Below are 25,978 nucleotides of genomic sequence, written 5' to 3'. Positions count from 1 at the left end.
ACCTTTCACATGTGCCTCTAAAAATGTACTACAACCTAAATTATAATTCTCAGCTTTGAAAAGTTAATTCCCAACAATAATTAGGATGGATGTTGCCAGATGCACTATCTAAACTGTCCCAGTGCACTAAATACATGTACAACGCCATGAAAGATCCCAGGAAAACCAGACACAGTCTCTAATGCATACCTTTCCTGGTCAGGTGAGAAACATTTAAAGCAATGCTAATTGCACCTGTTGTCTTCTGGCTGAATGAAAAGAAAAGCATGAGGCTGTCAAAATACAGGCCATGAAAATAAAAGCTTGAAAGCAAACTGACCCAGCTTCACACGGATAAGCAATTATCGAACATAGCATGTTTTTAGTCAATTTAAAACCTACTTTAAAAAAAAGTTTACAAATACCTTGAAACAAAAGCACGCTGCTCCAGAACAGCAGCTAGAAAAGCCAGGGAAAGGAAAGAAAGAATGCATGGGAAGCGCTGATAAAAAAAACCCAAACAAACTGAAACAAACCAAGAACCCCAAATGAGAGTTTAAACATAAGCTACACTCCAGAAACGTTATCTTAGCTGTACTAAAAATATACATCAAAATGCCCACTACTGCTATCTGAAGCTCCCTTCTGTTGGGCCCTCTTCCTTTAGAGCAAACAAAGTCATAGTAATAGCTAGCTTTCTTCCAGCTTCCCCTGTGAACAAGATCCACTGGTGGATATAAGCGGTCAACCGCTGCCACCAGTTCTACAAACTTCCATATTTCTCTAATCCTATTCATTGCCTTGCCTTATTATATTTCTAAGTGGTTTCACAGCACATGCCAGTGTTTCTCATAACTCCTTAGAGGGGTGGCTGTTACTTCTCACCCATCACCAGCTCAGGTCAGACAGGAGGCATCATCCAAAAGTTACACATTTCTTACAAAGTCCAGATGAAAAAGACAATCCTGATCTTCTATATTAAATGTGATTGGATTTGTACTTTCTCAAATACTACAACTTTTTTAGAACCACAATTTTTGGCTGCCCTGCACTAAAAAAAGGGAAGCACATTCTCCCAGCTGCTAAGCAGTGTTTCTTGTAAAGACAGCTTCTCAGGGATTCTTTTATTTTGATTAGGAAAAAAATCAAAATTTTTATGCATATGTCCGTAACTGATGGAAGGAAATTGCTTGTCACAAGATTTATCTTGTAGCTACAAAGCACGTCCTGTGGCCATCTGGTCTTCTGCTGCAGAGCTGGGGTTGATGCAGCAAAGGGATACAGAGACATATCCAACTACCTCCTTCCTTCGGGGCCAAAGAAAGACTTCACTGACCACAGATCTATGCCTCAGTTTATCTCAGGTTCAAGTATGGCAAGAAACAGACCAAATCTACCTATGCATGCAATTTGAAAGGATTGCCACGAGTCTTCTAATCACTTGTGCCAGGATGGGTGAGGAATGGTTTTCAAAGTGATTTTAAGTTTCCTCAACAAAGAGAATGTTATTTTTTACTGTAGCTTTGGGATTAGGTGGCAGGGTCTGGTTCTGCCAGAGGCCCAGGGACCACTCCTCAGAACAAAAGGTGCAGCAGCAGCTACAACGTGGCCAGAGCTGGGCTGCAACAGCAGATGTGCCAGTCAGGCCTGAGGGCTTTCATTTCTGTGCCAGCTGCAGGGACGCCTTAAGTCCTGTCCCAAGTTCACATGTTGTAAGCAGTAAAATAAAAGCAAGCCAATGCAGCATGCACGGTGTAGCGTACCATGCTGTGAGATTAAAAATAAAGACATGGCATATTTGCAGATTACACCGATGTTGGTGGGTGCAGCTCTGTGCAATGTGCAATCGGTATCTCAGTATCTCCTGTAAAGACTTACTGTGTAATGCAAACATACTACCATTCGTGCTATACCTTTTAACCCTCAGAACTTATCCTAGTAGAGTTACCTTTGAATTTCAGAAATGTGTTTGTTTAGGAGGGCTAACTGCCACACGTGCGCAAAGCAGACAGTACACGGGCAGTGCCTCCAAATATCAGCTGGAAAATCCACAGTAAAAATAGCAAGGACGGTTGAAAATCTGGTGACAACTCTGGGAACTGCTCTAACACGAACCTTAAATACACACTGATTTACGCTGGGACTACTCACTGCATGACAAAGAGAACAGTGTAAGCCTCATCACTGGAAAACAACTTTACATTAAGAGCTGTTAGCATTATTTATTGCTTTCCTTCCCAGTTCCATCGTATCACAAGTAAAATATGTAGATCTTTCTCTAGCAGTTTTCAACTACCAACCTAGGCAACTGGAAGAAAATACTTATTTTTAGACAATAAAGCATTATATGACAGTGAACCCCTATGCTGCTTGCATTCTTACATCATAACAGATTCCCCTGTAAGAATCAAAGCCACTCAAAAGAGATTTTTAAAGTTCAGCTCACAAACAAACCTAATAAAAAAACAGAAAAGAAGAACAAGCCAGCTTAAAGAAAGGATATTTCTGAACTACGGAACAGCCTGTGCTTTAACAACAGGCTTTTTGATTCTTACGAAAAGTCCCTTTTCCTTCTGGAAGTCCTATCATCTCCTCTAACTGAAAGGTTTTGCTGTACCGTTTGCAGTAGATGGGGCAAAAAGCTGGACACAGAGAGAGCAGCAGCACTGGGTGCGTGGAGAGAGACTGCAAGGGGGCTGCTCCACTGCTAAGGATTCAAGAAATCCCCACCACAGCTTGTGGGTGGGGGAGATTACTGAGTGTGTTTCTCCCAGGCCTTGTCTGCACTAGAATAAGCCTTCCTGGGAAGGCCTCTTAGGAAGAGGCTTTTTATCAAAGCAGCCATATTGATTAAGGGTGCGATTCTTCTCATGCTCCTCTTCCAATAAAACCTTAGAGAAAAAGTCAAGCCTTTGTGTAAAGCACAATCTATCTAGGTCTATTGCTTAGCATGCCTAAAACAGACAGATGGCAGAAGAAATTGTAACGTAATTTAATCATCAGGAAGCCAAACAGCATATATAATCTTAGCAGTCAGTCCCACATAAGGACACTCCATTCAAACACTGCCTACCTGCACTGTATTTATTAAAAGAAAAGATGCCTTTCTGTATCTATTCTGAATGCAATAACCACAGATTATACAGTGTTATCCGTTTTAGGGACAGATAATTGCATCTAACAATTCAAAGCCCTGAATGGTCACTTTCTCCCTAGGCTGCTGGATCACTGGAAACTGATGGCAAATAGCCCCCTGCATGAACTCTTCTAAGAGATACAGCGCTTACACTGGTCTGCTGCCTTCACTGATGCTTCTGAAATGCAGCCTCAACTAGCTACTGGGTAACCTTCTCAAGACAATATTCTCTGGCAAGTTAAACACACCTGGGTGCTTTCTTATCATCTAGCTTGGCTCCTCCCAAATCATCCTCCACAGAAGACGCTCTTTCTATTAAGAGGAGCAAAGAATCCTAACTTTGGCTGGCTGTACTGTGTTTGATTTACACAAATGAAAGCAAACAAACCTCAAAGTCATTACTGGAAAATATCTACATAAATATCTACATTGTTCCCGACAGTCCTATAAGCATTAACATTAGTCATAGACATTTAAAAGCTCTTTGGTGTACATATTTCACAATGAACAACTCAGATTTCATCTACACTTGGCACACAGTAAAAACACATTGACTACTGAACACAGTTTTACTGTTAGTATAGGTAGGGAAAATGGTACTAATGACGGCTGAATTGGTCACAATTTACACAGCGGTCTTTGTGCACATTAAAGACAAAACTGTTGGCTAATGGTTTTCCAATGTAGTGTATTTTCCCAGTGTGGACAAATAGTTGAACTGGTCAGGGAAAAATGTTCCTCAATCACTTTCTGACTTTTCGCCTCCTGTTTAGGGATCTTGCAACAACCTGTGCATGCCAGGTTAGGTAAGATAGTTATGCTGCTTATGTCCTTCATTCTAGTGCAAATATTTCTCTAAAAACTTGAAAGCATCTGTTAATATTAAACAAAATAGAAAAATATTTAAATTATGAAGTGGAACTGAAAGATTTTGGCCACATTCATTTTACTTTCACTAAATCTGATTATTAGGATTCATATCCCAGTTCTTACAAACTTATAACTTGGTCTGATCTAAAGCTGTAGTAAAACAGAGCAGAGTTCATTTGATGTGCTGTACAAAGACAATTGAGAAGGACCAGAACTGTATCTGTACTGCACCAAACACTTTCCAGGAAGTGATGAAGCTGTGCTGATACTTTCTAGACAGAATAACGATGTCTTTGGCAAAGAGTGGCAGTAACAATTATTTCACAGCAGTCAGAAAGACAAGCCAATACCTATGACTGTATTGTACTGGAAAAGCCTGTGACTCCTCTGCAGAAACCTTTAATATCAAGCACAGTAACAGCTTTTCAAGGTCTTAAGGAAGGCGCTATCCCTTTTTTTTTTAATTTTTATTTTTTATTTCACAGACAGGTAAACTGAAACAGATGGATAAAGTACCCCTAGGCCAAATTAGGTAATGCATTCTCAAGTTAAGCTGCATCTCGAAGCTCTTTTTCCTGATCTAGTTTGCCCTTTGGCTTTCTCTATGTAAATAAGGAAGACAAAAGTCCTAAGAAACTGAAATAATACATAACAGATACCAAAAATCAGCATGCTACATGATTACAGCCCGCTGCGAGCAGCTCACAAATTAAGAATTCAAACAATAGCACATGTTTGGTGACTTGGACATTGAGAATTCCCTTGACTCCTATTCCTGTGAGCAAGCTATTGAGAAACACCGACATTTGGGCAATTAAAAAAAAACAACAAAAAAACCCAACACACCAAGACAACACTGATTTCCTAATACAACCGCCATTGTAGCTTTCCTAGCTAGAAGCTGATTCCCCCCCCCTCCATCTCCACTGCTGATGTGTCACAGCTTCTTTAACCAGTGGTGACAACAGGCCGTTCACATCACTGTGTACTGCATTGCAGTTTTGGACTGATCCTCAGAAAGGCAACTAACTATATCTCAAACTACCAACAAGGAAAACACAAAGCAACATGCCACGACTTTCAGAAGAGAGAGAGCTGGGGAGGGGGGAGGAAGAATGCCTCCAGTGTAGTCCCATTCTTCAAACAGAACAGAGTATTATGACTAGAATAGCCAAAAGATCCCCAAACCTGTATAATTTCGCTAAACGGGCTTACTAACAAGCCTGCTGTAAAAACCAACCATCAAATAAGATTAGTGAAAAAACAGCTTCCATACTGTTTTTTATCTTACCATAATCAGACAACTTACACCACCAGAGCAAAAATCAGCCTTCAGCTTTGTGAACAGAATACAATGCAACATGAGCACAGTCCTTCTAGGAAACCAAAGCTAATTTACCTCTAATTCAATCTTGCACAAGAACAGATCATGCAGTGACCTGGAAGGATTTTTGTTTTTAAAATGGAGAAACACTGCTGCTTGCGATATTCTAGGAATACGCATGATACTGGACCACTGTACTTTGTTTCACAGTCTGCAGAGTATCTCTGGCATTACCTGACTACAGTAAAAAGCTTCAGATTTGGTTCTATACCACATCTCATCATACTCCTCTGAAAGCCATCACCCCCAAATAATCTGTGAAGTATTTATGTGTTGGAAACTAAACGATGCCTCGGGGAGGAAATGCTACAGGGCACTGGAAGACAAGAAGAGAGACTAAGACCGCAGAGCCCCGTTTAGAGCAGCAGCAAGGCAGGGCGGAGGAAGGAAAGCAGCTTATTTTCAGACCCCCCTTACCTTCTCAAGTTGGTGGCATATCTGGAAGTCATGATTCTGGGGGAGAAATATTCTGTGTTACCTGCACATGTGTTAACACATGCACTGTTGCTCACACTACTGTATATATGGAAAAATACGGAATTTTCAATGAAGAAGATTGCAACTGTAAGTCACTTCTAGCTCAGAGCACTGAACAAGGTATGCAGGTGAGCGAGTCACAGGTCTGAATGGATACCTGCGACTGTATCACATTTAACACAGAGAAGAGTTGCTTTGAAAAAGGTCTTGAGCTTAAACACGTGAGCAGCTCCAAGGCAGGCGTGCAAAACCCAACCTGTAGCCCCACCACAGAACAAAAAAGCCACAAAGGGAAGCATCTCTTCTGCATGGCCAGTCATCCTTGTTGTGCCATGTCTTCCATGTTGAACAGTCTTCCACTGTTGATGGGAAGCATTTTTGTTGCTTTTACTGTATTAAGAGGGTTGAAAGTTAATGCAATTCTGTATATAGCGGCCTTCTAGTGTGTAAAGGGGGCCTACAAGAAAGGTGGAGAGGGACTTCTTACAAGGGCCTGCAGAGATAAGACAAGGGGGGAACGGTTTTAAAGTGAGAGAGGATAGATTTAGATTAGATATAAGGAAGAAAATCTTTACTGTGAGGGTGGTGAGGCACTGGGCCAGGTTGCCCAGAGAAGCCGTGGATGCCTCATCCCTGGAAGTGTTCAAGGCCAGGCTGGATGGGGCTTTGAGCAAAGTGGGTCTAGTGGAAGGTGTCCCTGCCCATGGCAGGGGGCTTGGATCTTTTAAGGTCCTTCCAACCCAAACCATTCTATGATTCTATGATATTTTCTTTCCTTCATGCTCCTTATTGGCCTCCAGTGCATAACAAAACCAAGATTAATTTCAGTGCCCTCTTCTACTTCCACTTTGCGAAACAATTAAGAGTTTGATTATTTCACCTCTTAGGAAGAGTGAAATAAAGGAGGAGTTTTCACTTTCCTCAGAAATGTGCTGAAGTGCTTCATCCAACTGGGCACTTTATGACTTAGGAATTTCAACTGAGGCCGTATAATTGGAAGAAAAATGCTCCTTTCAGTTGAAAAGGTAGTTTCTTACAGACAAAGTGTATTTCACATAAATAAATAAGGATTATGGTTCTAGAAAGTTTGTTTCCTGAAACCAGGTTCTATTTGTTACTTTATTTCTGCAAGGCTGTCATCATCTGAGAAGGAGGTATGTTACCTACCTACTTTTAAACTATATAAAAGCAGAAAAGCATATAAAACTCAATAATTGATTTGTCAATAGTTTGAATATTTATGCACGCTGTGCAAGATTTGGCAATTTCCAGCATATTTCAGTGGGAGTTTCTGATGATGAAAAAGATGGGCTCTTTTCACTTGAGAATTGTGAAGCAAGAATGGATTTAGTAAAAAATGAAAACATCTGTTCTGAAAGAAACGCCCATTTCTCCCCTTTTTTTCCTGTTGGTATGCTTTGTCTGATTACATCAATTGAGTGCATACCTTTGTAAGTGAAACGGTACCATACGTAAAGACTTTGGAGTCTTCTCTGCTGCTATGTTACGAACTGTCTTGTGGAAACAATTTGCAGTGTAGGTTGAGAGTGCCAAATGCAGTGTTCTGAATCCTTGCAGGGATATGGTAAGGGTTTGCAAATGCCCACAACACTCACAAGTTTTCCCATCTGCCATTATTTCCCTACTGGATTTATAGACTCCTAGCAGAAAGCAGAACCATTTCAAAACACATGGAGTACTGATTGCATTACTAAAGTTGGTCTAAAATGAGATGTCGTCTTTTCCCTTCTTTCCTCCCCTTTTTCCCCCCTAAAATCAATTCTGTGGTTCCTCTGGAAATGGTGCCCTCTCTGTTATGTGAGGCCAGATCTAGCACTTACCAAGCAAATAGCTACACATGATATTCTCCTCCTTCATGATAAAGTATGAAGAAGGAGCCAGATAGAACGGAATTCTAGAAAGTATATAATTATATACAATAAGAAGTATGCAGAAAGAAGACTCCTATCAAGATATTTTTTACAGACAAATGAAAAGAGCCCCCAACTGTGTTATGAACAACAGAAAAATATAATCGCACTACACAATACAAACACTAAGGGTAATTTCAAAGTTAGGTCAGATGGGTCTGATAATGGTCTGTTCCCTAATAGGATGCAGTAAAAGAATCACATGTAAGAATTCTTCAATGTATAAATGCAAAGCCTTTAGTCCATTGAAAAATGCTACACTGCTCTCTAGTCTTTACAGATACGTGATAATGTCTGAATGAATAGCCTTGAATTCTGCCTATGTGGATTACATAAAATAGGAAAGTATGAAATCACAAAAGAAAAAAAAAAAAGTCAATGGAGGCTTGGGAGCTGTAGATAGAATAAGGCAACTTCACATATCCAAGCAGATATCCAAGTCACCTCACTGTTACTGACCAAGCTGACATATTACCCACCTCCAGAGCCCAGAGGCCTGTACAATAGCAAATGATCAATCTGTCAAGAAGAGAACGATGAACAAACAAAACAGGGTAAAGCAAAGAAACGGATCTGCAGATATTATTAGTAAGTGGAGAGAAGAAAGGGAAATACATCAGCCAACAAATTTCAATCAAGACCACAAGTCAGTCATAGGTCGGTGCACTGGAACAGAGGAAAAAGGACAATGCAAATAATATCCAAGCATGCAGGATTCTGCTCAGAAGACTTCCAGCCAGTGTTGCAATAACTGTTGCACATGTGTAAGGTGAAAAAGCTCCAGAAAATAAGCAGCTTTTATGTTGAGATCTCTCAAAAACAGTATGATAGCAAGATATACCTCTGTCTCCACTTTAAGGGAGAAAATTGATAAAACATCAGCAGTTCTTAACATGTCGAGGGTTGGAGAAAGCCAGTGAGTCCTCTGAAAGTCATGGTCTCTTTCACAGGTTTTCAGGGACTTCTGTGGAAGTACACGGAGATACTGAGTGTTGTGCCTACAAAGCACTGTTCTTGTCCATCCTTTTTGTGGTGGGCTTATCCACCGTTTCCAGGCCAAGAGGACAGTGACACACCTGTTACAAGAGAAACCCCCAGCCCAGTGCTCTGAGGTCCACAGAAAACAGATAATGACAATCAAGCCTATTAGAGGCAGAATGAAACTGGGACTTTTCACTTGGAAAGCCTGTTCTATTTTTCCTCCAGAAAAAAAAAGTGTAGTTGTGCTCTTAGCCTACTAGTGAAAAAGATACCCATCTACTGGAACAATGAGGCTAGATGAGATGAAGAAACCTGTCTCGCCTGTGGAGAAAGACACTTGTTTTAAGCTCATCACACAGGCTGAAGGGTTCAAAAGATTAAGTATTTTGGAACTGTTCTTCAATTACTCCCTTCCTAAAGAAATTAAGAGAATGTCTATAGAAGATTATTTTTTGCTGGATTTTTTGTTCTTTGTTGTTAAAGGCATTTCTTTCTGTATTTCACTTTTTGTGGTCATCTTCTACAAATTTCTGGTAACTTCACAGTATCAATACTTATCCAATATTTGTTGTAACTGCCTTTTAGCCAGGCTAGCTAATTGCTTGGAATGCAGCCATGTATTTACTCATGTTTCTGAACATTCATCTGAGCTGTGCTCTTCATATGGTGTGGAAATAGAACATCTCCCTATCACAGTTTCTCTTTGGTTGTTTTCAGGATCTTATGTGATGGTATTTTTTTCCCCCCATATCCATTCTGCTTGCTTCCATCAGGATGTACGTTAACCCCCCTCAACACTGCGCAATCTCATACATTTATACATTTGCCTTCATTATGCAGACATCAGAGACTACCAGCCAAGTTTACTCGTTGGTCCAGTGCTTTAAGACTCTGCATTCCTGCCTAACAATACTTAGTGCTCTATTATCTTTGCTTCATTTGTAAACCCATATGTATCACCTTCACCCACCTACAATCTTCCCTTTCTTCTTTTCATTCTCAAAATAGGTGTAACTTGTTTATGAGCATTCCTAAAATCAGTTTTAATCTTCATATAATCATTCTTTCAACATACTGTATCTTATGATGAGCGCCCTGCCAGAAGTACAGAATTGCGTATTTATAAGTTAACCAATTTCCAAGAATAAGCTTTAATAGAGGACTCACTCTTGCGATCTTTACATAACATAATTTGTTGATTATTACTTTTGAAGTACTGTCAGGAAAAATCCTAAACTTTTGACTGTGTTGACTGGCACTGACAGGAAGCGATGTGCACCACAACCTCCTCTGTAGAACCTCTCACCCTGATGTAAGACCCTACAGACATCAGCTGCTTACAAACTATGGAGGAAAGAGGTGAGCACCCAGTGCAATAACGCAAAGCAAAAAACCTGCAAAAACCCAAAAAAACAGAATAAAAAGGCTTCCATGTAGTTCTTAATAAAAAATGAAACTGAGGGAAAACTAGTGACCACATTGACCTGTGAATACTTCGTACCTGAGCCTGCCCGTTCTGTAGAGTGTAGTAAAATGTTTCTTCACTGGCATGTCTCTTTAAAGAAAAGCTTTTCAAAGTAGAATTCAGTCTTTTCATGGAGACAATCTAATTTATGGCAAAGTTGCTGAAAAAAAGTTTCTAAGATCCTGACAATGTAAGGTAGTAGGCCTACCAACTCAATGAATATAAAAGTCATACCCGATAAATAAGTTCCTTTATCAGCAGAGCTTACATCTACATTCCCTGAACAGAATCAAGCCTAGTGGCAATAGCACTCTTTAACAAACTATTTTTTAATAATTGCTGCGGTAGTATTGGCAAGTACAGGTCTGACACAGTTGTGCCAATAAGTAAGTGGGGCCCAAGAAACTACACCCATGCTGATCATTAAACTTCTTCACAATGTGGTTGGAAAGAAACTTAATAAACAATAATTATCCAAAATCTGTACCACTGGACTTTCAGGATGCCAGCATCCAGACTGCAGATATTCCCAGCCCCAAACACATTCTTCTAAACCGGAAGAAAGGCAGAGAAACCTTCTTTCACAAAGACAAAAACCGGCAAGGAGGCACACGCAGGGAGTCAAGAAACGTATCAGCAGGCTTCGGTCAGAAAAATGTAGTTAAATGTTATTTTGATATTCAGTCTAATTCATTTCTGTGATAAAGTATCTGAAACCCCCAAAACCATTCCCAATCTCCCCTGTAATGTTCATGAAAGAAAACTAAATCTGAAAACTCTTCTCAAAAAACCGATAAAACTGATTTCAAGAGTCACCTTTTCCTGCATTAGCAGTTAAGTATGATAATGTCTAAGATCATGTCTCTGTTTTGATTAAAAACAGAGGAATTGTCAGGGGAGCAGTAAAATGAGGAAAAACTAATTTCTGAACCGATTCTAGAACAAATGAACTTCCACAAATTTTATTCTGGAAGACAATTATTTGGAATGTCTATTAAACAGGAAGCCTACTGATATATTTTACATGTATTTTCTTTTCCACTACTTAATTTAGGGCCAAATTAAACTTTTTGTAAAACCCCACCATTATAACAAACATTTCTAATTAAATCGGACAGAATACTTTTACAACAGACAAAACTGAAACAAGTTTCTCTAAAGTCAAATAAACTTTTAAAAAATTCTGGCAGCATCGTTGTTGTCTTGTATTAAAATGAACAACATTAGCTTTAACTTAATTACAAGAAGTAAAGAGACACCCTTAAACTGCTTAGCCTCCCAGTAAGATTTACTTTAAAACTGGGATTACAACCAAACTGACAAATACCATGACTCTATTTAGTCTGAGGTGTAAAATTTCTTTTTCAAGCATAGGTGCTTAGCCTTTACATTTTTCCAACGCAGTATAAGCTGTATTTTATTTTCTTAACTTCTGCATTCCACTATCTGTTTTTTTTTTTTTTTTTTTTTTTTCCCCAAATCTATTGGTGCAGCTTTAATTTAGAAAAACACCACCACCCAAACCCTGGCTTCTTGTAGATCCTAACATAAACAAGGCTGTGTACATATATTAGTGTGGAGGAGCACATGTATACAGAGTCTGGCCAGTGAGTAGTTCCTTAAGGAAGACATAAGACTCTTGACCTTTCTTTATCCTGTGGCATGAAACTGTCTACTTGAAAAAAGACCATCTAGGTGAAAAAAATGCATTTGGCATTTAAGAAAAGTCAAAGCCCAAGTGTAAATAATTTAACAGTATCCCATACAACCTGCCATTAAATTTTCAGTGCTCTTGTTTCTTCTCTAAGCCTACAACTTAAAGGTACTATACAGTTGTATTATATTAAACTTATTACATAAACAAGTGTTTATGGCAAGGTGAGGTTTAAGGCAACAGAATATGGGATATACTTTTCTCTAAAGCATTCTAAAAATAAATCCCACAGAAAAAAAATTTAAATACATTTCTGTTACATAATGATACACTTATTAATAGGCTAATGTATTCTTTAACCAACTAATCCCTTCCACCAAGAACATGCACACATAAATGAACAGATTGAATTAAATTCTGTATCAATCTACATAAGCCAGAGAAGTGGAGTAAATGTAAGTGACTCTTCATGTTCCCTGCAATATAATGAAGCTGGCTTTGGTCATAGTTTACTCTTTCTCCCACGCATACACTAGATGAGCCCTAAACCAAGAACAGCATATAAATAACACCAGAACTGACAGCATGACCTACAGCTTCCTTCTGAAATCTACTTACAAATACTGCACGCAGATTCTAGATAACCAGCATCTGCAGTTTTAATTCGTTTGAAGATGTATTGATATGCTAACGCTGAGCAATGATTCACAATCAGGACTTCTGGAGTTAAGCAGTATCAGCATGATTACTGTAGGTAATGGTTTGTTTTACTCTTTTTTTGACTTGTTAGCTGGGAATACACAGGTTTTAAGTTCTCTTCACTGGCAGTTATCTGTACTCTAGATAGACATCAACTTCCAAGGCACCTTTCAAAGTCTGCTTATTAACTTTGTTATCTTCTGTTCATATATTTTAAAAAGACCTCCTATTACGTATAATACACAAAATGCAAACAAAATGCCCCTCAATGAAGTCCAGTCCTACAGAGAACCCTTCCCTTCCCCCTGCTCAGTACCCCAGATTCTGGCCATCTTCACCAGTCACACACCCACTGTGCCAGTTCACTGACTCAGCCCTGTACCAGTACCTATTCACTTCTGCCCTTGCTGCTGTCATATAAAATAAACACAGCCTTTCTCTTTAATAATAAATGCAACAGAATGCTCTCTCTTTGTGTTAAAGGATATTAACGCTTTAAGAGCATGTATACTGAGGGTGATGATGAGTGTCTTGGTCCTTCAGCAAGCTTTTGCTCAGGCTCTAGAAGTGCTTGAAGCGCGTATTGCAAATACAATTGCAACAGCCTCTGAAAGTCTGCAGCTTACCTCTGCAGAAGGCACATGGAAAAACTTATCTCCACATTAAATACGGGATACTAACACAGAAAACTAAATGCAGACAAGTTCAGCTGACAGACCTCTCTGCAATCCTCTAACTTGCTTAATGGATCCTATTTCCAAAATGGGGCTGAGTTGCTGTGTTACACTAATGTGTCCTGCACCTACTGCTACACCACGTGTGCAAACAGTCAGGAAAAAATTAAAAAAACAATTAATCAGGCATTCAGGAAAACCTGAAAAATTTGTTGACTAGGGAGGAAAGAATTCTTCCCTCAACAGACTGAAGTCAGCTTTGCTGTATTTTTCAAAGGAAACTAGGAATGTCTAATAAAACATCTTAAAAAGAGTCTAAGTGTACTTTCATGCACTTGTCATAGCTTTCATTAGTTCTTTAAATGCTATTACTACCTTAAATTAAGCTTAAGGAGTATTTTGTGTTTTTATGCCTTACATTTTCAACATTTTTGCTTGTTTTAAAAGTGCAGAACACAGACCATCATGCACATAGACGTCTCTGGGAAAATGTATGTATGGTTCAATTTTATGTTTGAGCAACGCACCTAGGGTGAATTAAAGGATTCTCCATTGGTAACTAACTAATAGTAACAATATTTGTCATATTCATTTTTAAAAGACAGAGAGGGTGCTGTGTTTATAAACTATTTTCTCTCTTACTTTTTAATTGAGAAATATTATTGTCTTCTTTAGGTATGGAGAGCATTTGTGAACTCAAGTGGCTCAAACAGGTAAATGCCCATATGTTGTACTGGCTATTTGTGAATGGTACACTGCTACTGCCTCCAAACTGAAAATACAAAGGCATTTGAGGGTTTCTACAGCTGCTTCTTCTATATTTTTTGTGCTTCTAACTACTAGTACTATAACATCATGGTCACATTTTGATTACCAAAATTAAGATACGAGCTGGTTATGTCTAATGATTTTTTTCGTGAGAGCAAGAAGGGGAACAACAACAAAAAATAATCACAGCAACAGATGAAAAGGTTATTTCAGAGAATTCCCAGTGCATATTTTAAGAAACCGCAATTCTGCTTCTCAAGAGTGTGGTCTACTAGTCAGTAAACAGTGAAAAATTTAAGCGTTACATGCTGCAGAATGACTTTTGTCCTGTCTGGCATCCACCTCTGCTTAGAAGACTCATCAGTAAGGCTAAAGTAATTAATCTATAATTATACCCCTTCTTTTTTTTTTTTTTTCTTTTCTATCATTAAATAACAATTTACTGGTTGGTTAAGGTTTATAGTTTAATTCAGGGTAAGTGGAGAAAACCTGTACATGAATTAACTAAACAAAATTTTCTTCTAACTTATGGAATGAATTTTTAAAGTTTGAATGCATGAAACATCTTAAAAAGAAAATGCAGAAACTTGGTCCTCACAGCAAGTTGTTCATATATGAATGAGAACAGAATTTTAGATGAAAGAAAATTATATTATTACAGTTTCCCTGTATCACCATCAAAAATTTACTTCTTCAAATTTCATTAAACGAAACATTTATAATTAATACTTTTCCTCATCTTTCTAAGTAAAATGTATTTCTCCTCTATTTAATAAGCAGTTGCCAAGTTTAAAAAGAATCACTTTGAAAAATAATATTCTCTAGCTTATAATCAGTATGTTTACCTTAATTTATCACACATACATCCACATTCTATTCACCATCCATTATGATGAAAGAACATATCAACACACCAGACGGAAGTGCCACAGTAGACACAAGAAGCAGATAATGCCAAGGTAGGTTTTCTGACCTCAGATTTTAAGAAGGAATTGAGGGTTGACTATGTCCATGCTAATAATTAAACCTTACATCTAGAAGAGCACAAGGAAAGTCAGAAGTGCTGCTGTAGAGAAAAAAACATCTGTTTTCTCACATCTTGAAGCTGATGTGAACTGAATCTGTGAAAAACACCACAGAGAACTTTCTTTTTAATTACTCCACCTAATAGCTGGACAGATACCTCAGAAGCTGGCTGAAACCCTTCTCCAAGATAGAATAACTGCGAAGAAAAAGAACTTGAGGTGTGCCTTTTCCATGGATATTAGCTCAGTTCTTTGGCCAAGCTCACATCCCTTGTGTTTGCCTTCCTGCGAACTTGCATAATCAAGTTTTATTAGCCCAAATATTTGCATAGAGAGCAATTTAGGCTTTCACACTTAAGTGTATCAGAAGTGGCATGTTTTATCAGTGAAAGAAGAATGATATACGAACTTGGATAAAGTGCTGGCTGAGGGCAGGGCTCCCTCAAATCCTTGGTTTACTTCCTACACTGAGGAATTCAGTGAGCCGAAGTACAACCCTTCCAGCTAGGGCCACCTATGGACGCATGCACTGTTGTTTCGTGTGAATGCAACGGGAGACAGAATTCAACTCTGAAACCTTCCAATAGACCTGAAAGTAGGTGGGGTTTTTTTTGGTTGTTTGGTTTTTTTTTTTCCCCTTCCCAACAACAATGCCTTAAGCATTCTGGAAAGATCTTTGACTTCACTGCTGTCTGTGGGCCCATGTGTCAGATTCCAAGCAAAAAGTAACTTCAGTGGCTAGAGCAGCCCCCAGTTAGCATATGGCTTGGTTTGCAGTAAAGAAAGTGGGCTTATAATACAGAAACCATTTCACCTGCATTAGGGCGAAGTCAATACATACATAACACCAAACAGGTGGCTACAACCTGTAACTCTTTCTCATGGTATGCTATTAGTTAAAAGGAAATGTTATGCCTCTTCATTGCCAAATAAATTAATTTACTTAAATTTATGAAGAAACATAATCAACTCATCAATTCTTTTCCTGGGTCTTTTTTTAAAGGAAAGCCATCACACCTGGACTTTTTTTCATTTTGATCTGTTCTACGTTCATAGAAGTTTGCTTTGCAGTTCCCTTCCACGGATACAATATAATTTGGGCATTTGGTAACTAGTACAAAGAAACTGAAATCTTACAGGAAACTATTTAGCTTTTAGAAAACTCCTAGAATTACAAGAATTTTTTTAATGAACATATTCTGGTCTATTATTTATATACTAGACAGTTCAATGCGAAGAAAGCACTAGATCACAATCTGAAAGTCCGTTATAGACCTAGAATTTGCTGAATATAAAACATGTGAATATAGACATAATTACAGTTGTTCAAAGTAAGTTCAAGTTAACCAAAGTAAGGTGTAAGATTTATCATCATAAACAAAAGCAACCTGCTGAAATCTAGGTAAGCCAAATGGGGAAACAACTAAATCAAATCAACTTTTCAAATTAAATATATATTTTTTTAAATTAAACTTTAAATATAACTTAAAAGAAATATTAAATCAGGAGGCAGGGAAAACAATAACCTGCTGGTTTTATGGTATTAATCTTGAAGAAATATATGAAGGTCACTAAGGAAAAAAATATGGCTGATGGCCATGCAACACTTTCCCCTCTAAGCCTTAGATAAGTATCTTTGTAGTTAGTGATAAAGAAAAATTCAGATCTTTGCTTATGACACATTTACCACTGTCAAACCGCAAGGTCTGACCTCTGACTTGGTCACAGATTCATATTTGTTACAAATACCACACGATGTACCAATAAGACACTTAGAAGAAGTGCACATACATGGAGAGTCATATAAGAATATTAAAATGGTCTGGCAAGCAGACCTTCACCCTCATTTCTGTGAAGGAACAGTACCCTGGTAATTTAAAAGAACATTAAAGATCAAGGAAAAGCAACTTTCAGGCCTAATGTAAATAAAACATTTGCCTTTGCGTCTTTCTACTACCTCTATTTCCAGCCAAATATTTCTCCCACAGTAATAAAGAAAATTAGGTTAAGTTTTAAAAATACAGAAGCTCTGTACTGTAGCCAAATTAAACTATTCCAAAATACACTGTATTTGTAACTCACTTAACTGTCACCAAGTTTGGCTGCTGACATTATAATTTGCTAATAATGCTTTTCAGTATTTTAAGTCAGCCACTCAACTTGTAGCCCAATGATATTTTTAACACATGGGGAGTTTTTTGGTTTTGCTTTGTGGTATTTTTTTTAAGCAGAGAAATTAGTGGTGACCTACTGATAACGTTCTTTCTTCACTATCAAGTAAAAGATTAGGATTTAGCTGATGGCGTGGGATACTTTCTCCCAAAGCCAGTGTAATGAAAACACTGCAGATGTTTCAAAATCCCACAGTAAGCCTGCGTATCTGCATCACACTCCTTCCCTTTTTTCCTTTACCAGTTCAAGATGATCATGGACAGGTTCTGAGAGAAATGCCATCCACCCCTGCTGAGCCAGAAAGGCAGCACCTCACAGCTAGTATTTTCCTAGCACATATAAGAAAACTTAAATGTGTGTCGGAATTGTATTTCTAACTAGTCTCACAGGTTCTATCAGTCACAAGGCGATGACCCCACCACTCTGAATAAGGTCCATCCAGTGCTAGCACCGACATGTTCTTCTGGGTAACACAACTACCGTTACTCTGCAATATATAAACACACGTGTGCAGCAAAGACGCAAAAACTTTCAGATCTCCTTTTCATTGACTGTATTAGCACCATTTTAATTTTCAGGGAATGACGGAGGGGCAGATAATAAAAGTTGGATATATTTTTAGCATCTTCGTTCTGTTAAGGTTACACTTCACTTTACACCATCAATACTTGTGGTGAGAAAAAGGCTGTTTGATCAGATCAATGACATGGCTGTTCCTGAGTTTCAAGCCTCTGCTCTAAGACTGAAGGCTTGTAAATGTGGATAACTCACTTAGCTGTTACATTTTCAGGTAAATCATGGAATGGAAAGCACAGATACACTCAAGGGGTATTTAAATATCAGATACTATTTCATAAATTGTCTTGAGGGTGAATAATTATGCAAATTTTGTATTCACTACTATAATAAATAATCTCAGAATAAAGAAAAAGGCAGCCAGTTAGAACATACAGAGGGGAGATACATAGAAAAAAGCCCAATAATCTTTCTTTTTTAGGAAAAGAGGTAGTAGGATTTAGTTTTATGTTTCAGGACAGTGGACCTTATTCTAGATGCATTCTTTCCTCCATTTGTGTTTTGGTTTTGGACACAACATGAGACTTAAACATTCCTGTTCTCCTCAAAGCCAGGCGTCATTTTTTTAAGGGAACGCACAGGACCATTAATACTGTAATTCAGTGTCTTCCTTTTTTGCCCGGCCCTCTCAGCACTGTTTTCTAAAGTAGGACTGGGAGACACATCACCCTTTACTGATCAGTAAAGTACGTTTTATATTAGTTTATTTCAAATACATGTCATTATTCTATTTTCTTGGTCAGATGTCTTCCTTGAGTGTATTAACAGATATCATAAACAGTCAGTCCGGACTTTTCAGCAAGCATAGATCACATCTGTATCATGGCAGGAGTGGTATGTGAGGGCAGAGGGGAAACCTAGGGATGACAATTCAGGACACCTTTCTCATTCTTTTTGTGTACAAACACTGCTTTAATTTCTACCCACTCTGGACTCTGAGCAAATGCCTCAGTTTTCATAAATCCAGCCCACTGAGGTCAAATGAATTCCTTCCTACACATAGCAATACTCCCTCACTTCCATGTGCTGCTGCTGCTGAATCATAACGGGATCCTTCTCTTTCCCAAAAGTGGTCTGGAAAGAGGGAAAAGGAACTATGACCCACAGCATTGAAATTCCCCATTGTGGCAGAAGCATGACAAGCCCTTCAGCGGCACGGCCCGTTTTCTCTGCTTCAGCATTGGCACCAAGAGCAGAGAAGACAGAAAAACAAACCACTGAGTGCTACAACAGACTTGTGCCATTGCTGCTGACCATACTGCCAATTAGACAAATCATAACACACTGGAGTGTGTTCTCTGCAAACCCTAATCACATAGCAACGGTAAGAATATGGTTTTGCAATAGCAGCTGAACATCTATAATATAATATTCTGTAACATATACAATACACATGAAATGTATGTTTTTGATCAAAGTCTGATTCAGAGTTGAGTTATTACTAAGGACAGCTGAGTTTTGTAGCCACGGCATGTTAATGGACTATTTCCTGATTAATCTGTTTTTCATCAATGTACTATGTATTTATGATTTGCACCTTCACAATCTACTACACAACTCTTTTCAGAACAGTTCCAATCAGATGAAACAGTTCAAGGATTATGACTGTGTTACACGTACATGCACCACTTCTCTTGATGTATATGAATACCAAGTGTACTACTATCTTTAATTAAATACTGCTAACCATTTCCCCCCCCCCCCCCCCCCCCGCTCCCCCCAATATATTAGTAATGCAGGTTTGCATGCAGTTAGGTAATAATCTCAGATAATCTCAGAAGCTCTAATGGAATGTGAAAACTGAGCAATTTCAGTGCTATCTTGGTCTCAGAATTTAAAACAAAGCATTTTCCTTAGATTTGCTCTACATTTTTCAAACTTAATAGTTTCAATCAAAATGATTTTATATAAATCCATTTTGAATGGAATAAAGATACTTAAAATTATTTAATTTGATGTTTTCATACTTTATTAGCTGTGAAATATTTGAGGCAGAATATTTAGTTTTATAATAATGGCAAACTATGATAAAACAATCAATTACTTCTGCTATACATGCTCAGCCTATACAGAGAATAAAAACGTTAATCGCTGCACTGCAAAACTCTGAGATCTTGCTAACATAAATATATTTTCTAATTTGTTATATATGATTACATTGTTGGCTATTAAGTCCATAAAAAGAAATACTTACTACTGTGCACAGTCAATCAGCTGATACTCATTTGACCTCTCGAAGCATGCCTTTACGCCTTCATCATCCCAGAGCTTTTTTGCATGTTCAAAGAATTCCTGAAAATAAGAAATGCAACTAGTAAGAGAACATTTCTCGATCTTTTCAATCCCCATCAGTATGTGTTACTCCTTTCCCGCAACCCTCCTGTTTCATACTTTTGCAGAATGATAGATTACACCTTTAAAGAGGGAAAGCAATAAACATTCATTAGAAAAATTGTTGTAAAATATACTGAACATATGGCTGTGGACAGTTTTCAGTGCACGACATGTAATGAAGTCTGTCTTCAAAATTCATGCTAGCCCATATATAAAATTTACTGCAAGTACAAATGTTACTTAGAAGTATGTTCACTTAATTGTCAACTGAATTTATGCTTCTGTCATGGAAGAGGTATAAAGGTGATGCAAAAAGCTGCTCAGCTTATAAACATTAGCTTCCTAGGGAAAGGGAAGCTTTCTCTAACTTTAAAAAGATTGGGTAATTTTTCCTGAAAAACACAACTTTCTGCTGCTTGGCATTTTCTCATACAATATAATAACTGGATTGCAAGACTTTCAGTCTTTGCTCAACACCACTTCCTCCAAGCAGCTGCCTGGCACAAAGTGCTTTTCCTAGCAGCTATCCCAGGCAATCCAGTCCAGAAATACCTGCCAGCAAGCTTATTTCAGAATTACTTGAAAGAGGCATCAAAGCCGTCCTTGGTGACAGTGAAGCCATAGACCTGTTGCATAAAATGCACATATGCAGATGGCAGGTCCAACCCTGCCTGCCAGCTCCTCTGCTCCTCCAGCCCCTGCTGCAGAGCCTCACACGCTCAAGCTTGTTTTAAAGCTGGGAGTCCGTTTTATGTCGTATTGTTACTGGTAAGTCAAACTGTAACTGAGCTTTTCCAGCTACAGCTTCTAAAATGAAATGAAGAATGGTTAGACAGATTACTATCTCCTTTACTATATATCTGAGTCTTTCATCCTTCAAGATAAATTGTTGAAGTAGTACATCAATGTAAACACTGAAGTTGTGTGTCACCTCTTAACACTTCAACATGCTACTGCACCATCAGAGTCCTTTGGTCAGTCATAAATCTGTGAAACCTAACAAACTGCTTTTCCACAGCTCAGTTCAGCTGCGTAAAATGGGTGGAATACCACCATGCACTTCATGATCCCATCAAAATGTTGTGTAAATATCTGAATTCTGAAACTTTATGAAATTGTTTGCCAGTCCCTCCCATCTTTCTCAAGGATTAAAAGCGTCTCTCAAAAGACAAATTTTGTAACGGAAGGTCTTGGCAGTACAACAAATTAACTTTTACTCTGTATGTGTTTCCCAACCCCACACACCACCCCCGTGAGGTGCCCCAAAAGGTGATACCCTGCTCCTCAGCAACTGCTTGTGACCTGCTGGCCATGTTTTCTGGGAGAGGCAAAAAAGAAGACAAGACTTTCAGAACAAACTAGTACTGAAAATTACTTAGTTAAGCTTTGAACATGGCAATAGAGGTCCTGAGTAACCCCAGAAAGGCTTTTTTCTTTCAACTATATTGCACATGATGTATATATAGAGAAAAATCCATTCTTCAAGAAGTTTTAAAAACTTTAGAGAAAAGGAGATCTTAAAGCACACGTGAAAAACCTGCACAGCAAATCTCAAAAGAAGAGAGGAAGCAATACTAGAGATTGGCAGACACTTATACTGCCCATGGAATTTATTTCTTCACTGTTGTGAGGACATGTTTATTTTGTCTTTGTTATTTTAATGACTTATGTAATGGTTATTTAAAACACTGCAGATCCACCTTTTGAAGTTATGCTACAGCTGTTACAAACTCTCTGTTCCAACACTAGAAGGAAAGAAAAAAACAAGCTCAAGAAAGGGTAAGATATCAAACTAAATTAGTAGAAGGAGAAAGCAGACACACATAACAGAGAGCATGACTACAAGAAACAGAAAGAACTGGAAAAGTCAGAATGATATATACCAGAAAATATGGAATACTCAAGCTCGAAGCTTATGCTTGATGAATATTTAGGGCATCAGCTGAATGCACCTCACTCGGTGGCATCTTTGTCCAAAGAAATGCGTTGCCTTCTCAATGGAAAGAGCGAGCTCTGGGTAAGTGTCAGGGTCCCAACACAAAAGGACGCAGCTCTCCCATCCCTTTGGAGGGTGCATGTACAGCAACGCACAACCTCAGCTGTTCCTCCTGCAGGCGCTCGCTGCTGCGAGTGTGGAGGCCGAGCACACCATGGCTGCCTTCCCTTTCCCACCACTGGTGGGTAGGAATTCCCACCCACCCAGAAAGCCATCTCTGAGGGGAACCTACATCTAAAAAATGGCCCCATTCAGCCCCACGGAGCCTATGGGAAGGGGACGGGAAGAGAAGAAGGATGTCAGTGTGAAAGCATCCTTTCCTGAGGGGCTGGCTGGATTGAGAGATGGCTGCAGATGTAAATAAGTGAGTAAATAAAATTGCATAGATACAGTAGTTTCTAACTTTACATCTGTTTTTACATCCTCTGTATAAGCTTTATTTACTCTTAAAGATCTCTTCTGGGAAAAAGGCAATCTTTTCAGCTCAGCTCCTGAGACCCTACAAATATGTTGTAAATACAGGGTTTCCATATTATATGCTTCAAATATTTCCACCTGACCATTATATCTCAAAGCAGTCTATTTAAAACGACTTCCAGACTTCTAGTCCAAAGCAAATCCTATAAAACAGAGCAAATATACTTACCTCATTAAAATGTACCGATCTACTGCAGAGGAGTACACTTGCCTGCAAATTGCCTCCCACACAGCTACCCGATCCTTCTTTCCCAGGTGACTAAAGCCTTCCAGAAAAATCCTGCTTCATTTCAAGACACCAGGTACCATGATCCAACTTTTCACACTTGGTTTTAACCCCTTTCTTGTCTGCTCTAAGTTCTTCACTGTTTTTCCTCCTCAGCTGCTGAAGGCTCCCACTGCCCACGGTCAAGCATAGAGAAGGATCCTGCTCATATATGCCAAACACGCCTGGATCCCAACCCACTCTCCACTGCAGGACAACACCCAGATAGCAGCCACCACATCAGCATCAGCCTCGGCCACCAAGCCCCTGCTGCCTGACCAGCCTTCCAGCAACTGCTCCCCAGTCCCCAGTCCCTGTGACTCACTCCTATAGACCCCAGTGCTTGTCACCTCTTCCTCAGGCCATGGCCACATCGTGGCCACCTTGTGTGCAAGCAGGCACTTGGTGGGCTAACCAAGGTGCGGGCTTTGGGCTGAGCCTGCACTGCAGCACCTGCCCTTGGGGCCGCAGCATCCTCGGGGCTGCAGCCACACCCGGCAGTGCCTGTCCTGGCGGAGAGACAGGGTAATCCAAGGGGCAGAGAATTCAGATTTGCTCCAGCTGATAAAGGAAGATGGGCTAAAACTTTTCAGTTAATGTTTCTGGGGGGTGGGGAACTACATACAAAACATCACTTTAGGTCAGTCCAACACAAACGAGGTTGTACGACTAAGTTGTGACCGTAGTAGCCTATGTTCTGAGATGGCCAAACTAAGATTTTCTTAAGGGTCTGACTTCTGGAAAGTAGCCTTTCAGAAGCTCTTAAAACTCACAAGCCAGGTCCCTTAAGAAACTTCCACTAGGTCAGGAGAAAACAGGGACATGGAAAATCACTAGGAGCATCTGATGCACTTGGTTTGCAAGCACATGCAGCTGACCTCTATCTACCCGATGAATGTCACCAAAATCTACTAAAAATATTCAGTATACTGAAGAGAAATCAGGAATAACGTATTATGCCTGAAAGCAGAAAACCACCTACATCATGACATGCCTATGAACATTAAACAAACCAGAGCTGTTTCACCCAAACTCTTCCTTAGGGACAGAGGCATATAAATAGCGGCACCTATTAATATACATATAAAATAAAACAATTAATATATTGTTGATGTAGTATTTTAATTAGAGCATTAGAGACGTAAATGACGATGCCTCAGGTCTCACGAGTTACAGGTCTCATGCATTACACACATCAATTTACATCAGTTACCTAAGAATTTATAGCGATCATTAGACTATACAATACCAAAATTTCGATGTGATCAAAATGAAGATGTGACAGACAACATCTCAAATATTTACTAATATAAAATTATCTGGAAATTTTCCATTCTTCCAGAGATAATCCAAAAAACTCAGCTCTGGATTCCTGAGCCTCCTCTTCACTAGCAGGTAATTTTTGCTAAACATGAATATTCATCCATCATCTAAAAATCATGAAGTGACATAAGCAGGTTATGATTCCTTTTTTTTTCCCCTGAACAAAGTAAGTTAAGATGTAATAAATGCAGAAACACCCTAAGCTGATATCACTGATGTAAACAGTACTGTATTTTCACTACATTTTAAAAAGGTCTTGTAGAAATATTTTTACTCACCTATTCCAAGGTAATATTTTTAGGTTGAAAAAAAAGGAGGGAATATATTCGTATACAAAAAATTCCAAGAAACCTATACAGATAACAAACACAACTGCACTACAGCTAAGTCTCAAAGCACTGTTTTTCAACTTTGTCCTACTAGAAGTTACAGCATGTTCTTAAAATTTAATTTTCCCTATTTTGGAAATAAGCTTATTTATTGGTAGGTTACCTTAGAAACCTCCTCCCCCTTATAACTCCTACAAAAAATTTTCAAGTAGCTAAACAATGGACTTGTTTCAGTTTTCAGCTGCCTAAATTGGGAATAAATATTAGTGATGATTAAACAATGACATATCTTCATGAACAAATCTTTATGCATTTTGGAAAAAGAACTTTTAATCTAATTGCTTTACAAACCACAAAAGTTCATGTTAGGCCAGGAACACAATTTTTATTCTATTAAGATTCCTCTCTGTCTTCCTTCCAGATGGAGCATACGTTTAATAGCTATCCTCATGTCACCTTTCAGTCTCCCAGAAACCAGGATGAGGAAGACTCCGCTGTATTTTCTATTCCACATATTTCTTCTGTTAATATATTGTAAACCTGGAAACAGTTGCTTAGAGCAATGTGAAATATGATGGATCTCCCTCAAGCCAAAATTCACCCTCTTATTCTCCGAAGCTTCAGGACTGTAAGACATTCTCATCTAAACCACCACAGATGAAACCTATCTCATCAGCCTGAAGTAGCACAGGTTACACATTTCCATAGTTCTGCCACTGTGGGTATGAAATGAAGCCATCACTTCTATTCTGAATTTCAGTTACTACTACTTCTCTCACTTACTTAACCAAACAAGAAGTAAATTGGACAATGGATTAAAAATCCCACCCTAACACCTTCCAAACTCCCAAGAATGACTGCAGTGCAAGATGATCCACAGAATTCATAAGGGAAGGGAGGTATGTGCCCCCCTACTGAGCGGGGTGCACCCCCCTTCCATGTACTTCCCCACGCACAGGGCAGAGGTACACAGGCAATCCCAGTTTCCCATCCACTCAACCATGGAAAAGTTTTGTGGAATAAAAGAGTAACAACTGATGGTTAACACTAAAACCGTAAGGATGATGTCCAGCGGAGTCAAATTAAGGGTGCAGAGGCGAACCACCTTCAGGGTTTTTTAACTGTTACGTTTGGCTCTGCAATTCAAACAGCATCCTTTTAAACACCCTTTTCCGTGCACCACATTGGAGGTCAAAACCGAACTGGATCCATCAGCCTGCCGCCCAAGCTGCTGAGCGTTGGCAGCAACGGCAAGCAGCAGGATGTGCTGTTACAGGGGAGGGTGGGCAGCAACGTGGTCTGGGAGAGATGAGCAGGAGGAAGGACTCTGAACTTCCCAGAGAGCTGTGAGGAAGTCCTTTTCCATGTGATGCCTGGGGGATGACCAGAGGGGAATGGAAGCTTGGGTGAAGGGACGCTCAGCCAAGCTCCCTCTCATGCTCCAGAAAGCTTTGCGGCCGCTG

At 39.1% G+C, this 25,978-nt stretch overlaps 1 protein-coding gene across 2 annotated transcripts in view; it reads right to left on the bottom strand.

Moving 5' to 3' along the window:
• Window positions 1-25,978, bottom strand: part of GNAL (G protein subunit alpha L) — a 194,119-nt gene that overhangs the window by 37,463 nt on the left and 130,678 nt on the right. For both annotated transcript variants that reach the window (XM_080378103.1, XM_080378104.1), the window contains exon 5: window positions 19,986-20,083. In XM_080378103.1, coding sequence (XP_080234229.1) covers window positions 19,986-20,083 — 98 coding nt within the window. The remainder of the gene's footprint in view (window positions 1-19,985; window positions 20,084-25,978) is intronic.

Source organism: Falco punctatus (assembly GCF_963210335.1).
Source record: "Falco punctatus genome assembly, chromosome: 3".
Classification (NCBI taxonomy): Eukaryota; Metazoa; Chordata; class Aves; order Falconiformes; family Falconidae; genus Falco; species Falco punctatus.
Note: the sequence above shows the minus strand (reverse complement) of the source record. Positions and strands in the feature narration are given on the sequence as shown.